This window comes from Sesamum indicum, linkage group LG6 (genome assembly GCF_000512975.1).
Source record: "Sesamum indicum cultivar Zhongzhi No. 13 linkage group LG6, S_indicum_v1.0, whole genome shotgun sequence".
Classification (NCBI taxonomy): domain Eukaryota; kingdom Viridiplantae; phylum Streptophyta; class Magnoliopsida; order Lamiales; family Pedaliaceae; genus Sesamum; species Sesamum indicum.
This window is the reverse complement of record NC_026150.1, coordinates 8,147,775-8,153,013: the sequence shown is the minus strand read 5'-3', so window position 1 is coordinate 8,153,013 and position 5,239 is coordinate 8,147,775. Positions and strand designations below refer to the sequence as shown.

Below are 5,239 nucleotides of genomic sequence, written 5' to 3'. Positions count from 1 at the left end.
CGCAGTAATTAGCAAGTAAAATTCTTGTAGTAAATCATATTATTTTAATACAAAAATTGACTTGCTAATATTTAGCAATGAAAATTTACTTGCTAATGGATATAGCAACGTATTGTTTATAATATATATTATATAGTGCAGAATAGTAACGAAAATTTTTACTTGCTAATTAAATTGATGCAAACTTCAGCATCAAATATTTTCGTAGCTAAGGTTCTACTGTTCGCTTGGCGAAGCTGCAAGAATGCCTTACCTACACAATTGAATCTTTTTTCCCGCGGATAAATATTCAAGGATGGTAATAAAAACTTGTAGTTTTCAATACATATTATAATAAATTGAAATCAACTTTTCTGAAATTTGACATAATTTTGAATATTTTTTTATTATTTGAAAAATTATAAATACTCCTGAATGTTTGATAAAATTATGTAATTCTTGGATGGGAGTTTGGATTTGTCAACTTGGTCATTGCTGTAATTTTTTTATTTATTTTTAAAAAATAAAAAAAATCTGACAAGGTGAATGAAAAAATTGTAAAAATTTATCCACTTAATTAATTGGAAATTTTAGAATTTTGTTTTTTAAAAAAAAGGAAACTTATATTCATAATCCACAAGGGCATTTTGATTAATTCACCACAAAAAATAGATAGAAACCTAAGAAAGACTAATGGATTGGGCTAATTGTTAAACAGTTGTTAAAATCAGAGGGTATTAATAATTTTCCAACAATGAGGGAATATTTGTAATTATATTAAATTTCAGGGGAGCTCATTGTAATTTACCTTATATATATAATCTGTGAAGATGAAGGTCAAATATATAATTTCTAGTAGCTACTAGAAATTTTAATCCAAACTGAGCTAGGAACAAATCCAAATTACTCAATACGACATACATTACAGTTGTCACGTAATTTGTATATATTTATATAAATAAAAAATTAAACAATGAATAACATATTGACAGAAAAAAAATGCAATTTTACTTCACTAAGGGAATGACAATTTTGGTCATATTGAAATTAATCTGGCAATTTAGTCTAGCAATAAAATAAATAATTATATTGGCAGTTCCAGAAAAATTGTAGCTTGAAATTCTCAAATTAGCGCGTCACATGCACAATCCATGCACTTTTCAGCCAATTTATGAATTTTCGGTCAGAATTGTTCTAGAATTGTCATTTTTCTTTTCTTAATATTGCATGACCAAATTGAAACAAATGATTTCAAGAAGATTAAAATTTCCACTCTCTACGCTTACAAGATTAAAATTATAATTTTTTTCTTATTGAAAATACCAATTAATAAAAAAATTGTAAAATAATAAATATGGTAACCATGGTTAAAAAATTGTGTTCAAAGGCTCCTTTATGAGACAAATTCTAGACCAAAAATGATTTAGAGGCCAGAAGGAATAATAGGTAGGCAATATATTTTACTAGGCAAGTTGGTGGTAAATGCTATCAGATATTTCTAAAAGGCAACCTACCATCAAACTTTGTGTTCAGCTTTCTCGACTGTGGAGGTGAACTTCGATATAGAAAAAAAGATTAAAATTATAAAAATTAAAATGATATATGACCAAAATACTATAATATAAAAATACTAAATAATCTAAATTATGAGATGAAAAATAATTGGTGCTTACATAAAGTTAGAAGTGTGTAGCTATAGAGGTATTCAAAAGATATATTTGAGTGCAAAGTAGAATAATGATTAATCATAGTTTTGAAATTTTCATATCGAAATAATAAATTATACTATGAAATATATAGTAGTATAATATAATATTTAAGGCTGCATTAATTTGTGTGAAAGAATTTTGGGTTTGAGAAAATAATTTAAAAAATGACTTTATATTAAAAATATAAAAATCCATCACTATTAATTCTATAAAACATAGTTCAAAACGAAAGCTAAAATATTTGAATCCCTTTGTAATACGAAATAATCCAAACAAATTGAGAGAATATATTGTAAAGGACTTAAAATTCTTTCTTTCAAATTCATTAATCTGATGTATTATGTTTTTTTCCCCTACTATGGGAGGATGATTAATTTTTTATGCTTACTTAAAATACGTTAGTATTTGTATTATATCTCAAAACGTACTGGATACTACGTAAATAATACGTAGGTGTTAAGTGCAGTTTGAAAATATTTTAATTAAACTCGACCAAAATTTTATATTTTTTTTTTAAACCCAAGACCTACATCTAAATACGAGTATTTGCTCATTACGGAGCAGTTTGAGTTGAACTGATCGACTAAAAATAATTGCACAATTTCATTGAACATCGTTACTCGGATCAGAAATATTTATTTTGTAGGGTCGTGTATAGGAGGATCTAGGCTATGTGGCCTATAAGATTCTTGATATGTTTAATGCAAAAAACTCATACAATGGAATCCTCAAATTATTACAACTACTAACCATAGAAAAAGAGATGGTACTTTTGCTCATATTTTATAGGTTATTACCATGCACAAACCACTTAAACAACTCCATTCAAACTCACCCATATACCCCTGTCACCATTTTGGCATCTCAAATGACTTTGCATTAAGACACACCCGACGAATTTAAACACGAACTCGCTTGTAATAACTATGTAACATTATTACAACTTAATTTACATCTTGATGGTATGTAGAAAATGAAATCAGATGATATAAAAGCGACAATTACGTTTACAGAGAAAAACGACGAGACGACAAATGCGTTTGAAAACTTTGTGATTTATTAGCTGCGAATTTTCATATATACAGATTGCGACATGATTTGGAAGGAGAAAAAAAGTCGAAAGATAACGACATTATGATGCACATGGCACCATAGTCTTAATCACTAACATGAAAAAAAAATAAGAAGAAGAAAGCAACTGCTGCCGACTATCACATTGAAAGAGATATGAAACCTCAACTCAACACCTAACTTATTAAAAACAAGAAAAACCCCTTCTGACTTTCCCCATTCTCATCTTCAAATATTTCATGGCGATCGCCATCAATAGCTATAGTTATGGTACTGAGTAGTCAAGGCGGAGCCATTGAAGAACATTCCCTGTCGTGCGACTCCATCGTCGTCTTCTTCGTGAAACCCGTCCATCTGCAATCCATATTCATGACATGAAATTAAACATAGCAAATTCTCGACAATGTTTCTTTGGGGGGTAGGGGGGACCATCGCCGCCAATGCTAGTTTTTTTTTTTTTTTTTTTAAAGTATTCTTGTTGTATTATTGTAGAATTTCGGTGCTTTGTGACGGTGAAGGGCTGTGAAAACTACGTTGTTTTTTACAAATATTCTCAAGGGTAGTAAGATAAACCCTACTTTCTCACTAAAGGTGGCGTTACGATGCATACCAAGAAAACATACGAATAACGTATTGCACAAGTGGTAAGATCGAGATTTTGCGTCTATGAGCTTACGAGGTTACTTTATTTTGAGTTGAAAGCTCGTGAATATGGACGTTGTCTGTATTTTCTTGCATTTGACTCGTATAATGTAATGAGTGCATACATATAAATTATATATAAAAGAAAAGAAAAATAAAAGCAAGTAAATATAAAAAGGGTTGACAGGGGAATATTACCCAGATATCATCTTCATCTTCATATCTGTGGAACATTGATGCTTTAGGAATCTCTCCAGCCTCATCATTGCGAGCAAATCGGCCACGTATCCTTGGGCGATTGTCGGCCAGCGTCTTCCGGCAGGCGTACTGTCGTTATTACATTAAACAAAACAAGAAACGCCAACACACATTTTCATGATCAGTCACAACAAACATTAATTGTTCACTTGAGAACAAGAATTTATTACACTAATCAAAACTGTTATTACCTTAATTGTCTTGTTGAAATTCCTCTGGGTCCTCTTCGCTCTGTACCTGTCGATCCTCTCTTTCCTCTCCTCCGCGCTGTACCGCCCCACCTTGAAATTCGCTTCCTCCATGAACGACTTCTCCGTCGACAGCGGGCTCGAAGACAACACGTTTCTTGCTTGCATGTTTGTTTCCACATTCTGAAAACAGACAAAAACGTTAGAATTGATAAACAACAATTGTTGGAGAAGGAATCAGAGCAGAATTCGGACGATTTTCACTGACTTGTAAATCTCCAGTGCTGCAGACCCTTCTCATCTGGGACTCGAAAACAGAGTCGAACTGCGGCCGGAACGAGAATCCCTGTTTGTTTTCGAAAGAATTGCTGCTGTAGCTTCTCTGCATGAACTTCACCGCAGTTTCGTGCGCCCCATCGTAGCTCTGGGGCAGGAAAGAACTACCAAACACGGAGAAATTATCGAAGTTGAGCTGACATTCCTCTGTTTTCACAGCGTAGTCTGTGTGTCCGAACTGGGAGAGCGACAGGTTCTCGAGCTGAACGCTGGGCGGTGAAGATGAGAGCAGAGCGGACGCGATTTGGTCGAGAGAGCTGGTTTCGTCAAGTGGGTTTTTGTTGTTGTTGTTTTCCTGACTGAATACGGCGCTGTTTTCTTGAATTTCTTCGAGGATTTCGAAGGGGAGGTTGGGTTGAGGATCGGTGAAGGAGGAGAATGGGTCGGAGAAGAAAGAATTCTCGAACACAAACAGGTCAGAAGACATCGGAAAAGAATGGATCCAAACCTGCCGGAACTTGAATTTGAATTTCAAGAATGAGAGAGTGTGTGTGGCGTCTGATTGAAGTTGGTGAAGAGCAGACAAACAGCTAAGTTAGGACAGATGGGTTGTTTAATCAGAGCTCTCTTGTCTATTGCTGGAACAAGAAGACAAGAATTCCATTTTCTAGCTTTTCTCTTTCTCTCTCACGTAGAACACACAGTAGCTGTGCGCAGAGAGAGAGAGAGAGAGTCAGATGAGATGGTGACTGAATGGTAAAGAAGGCGTTGGTCTATGGAAGGTAATAAGCCGCCCCTCCTTTGCTCTCAAGGATTAAACGACAGAACGAGTTCAATGGTCACTCGACTTCTGCTATATAAAGACAACGGTGTTTATATCTAAGCCCCTCAACTATTTCCTTATTCGGAAATGACCCAATTATTTTGTGAATTTGTCTCCCTCGACATATTTAAGTCATTCCAGTGTCAATTTTTGCTTATGCTTTTGACACAAGAAATGTCAGAAAAAAACCTAATCTTTTTAATTGTGTCAACTCAATTATTGCAAGAAAATTTTTTTATTTTTCTGAAATTTCCTACGAAAATTGAACTGATATTCATAATTTTACGTAAATT

At 33.5% G+C, this 5,239-nt stretch overlaps 1 protein-coding gene across 1 annotated transcript; it reads right to left on the bottom strand.

Annotated features, from left to right (window-relative positions):
* Positions 2,724-4,960, bottom strand: LOC105164069 (zinc finger protein CONSTANS-LIKE 3). Its single transcript, XM_011082624.2, has 4 exons — positions 4,116-4,960; positions 3,851-4,030; positions 3,600-3,728; positions 2,724-3,113 (listed from the first exon to the last, which is right to left on the bottom strand). Exons 1-4 carry the CDS (start codon positions 4,608-4,610, stop codon positions 3,012-3,014), a joined length of 906 nt encoding a protein of 301 aa, XP_011080926.1. The 5' UTR covers positions 4,611-4,960; the 3' UTR covers positions 2,724-3,011.

Excerpts from the sequence above, each read along its gene's own strand:
- LOC105164069 (XM_011082624.2), bottom strand. The coding sequence starts at position 4,610 with ATGTCTTCTGACCTGTTTGTGTTCGAGAATTCTTTCTTCTCCGACCCA. Across the intron at positions 4,031-4,115 it reads GCAGCACTGGAGATTTACAA|AATGTGGAAACAAACATGCA; the intron begins GTCAGTGAAAAT and ends GTCTGTTTTCAG. Across the intron at positions 3,114-3,599 it reads AAGATGAAGATGATATCTGG|ATGGACGGGTTTCACGAAGA; the intron begins GTAATATTCCCC and ends TATGGATTGCAG.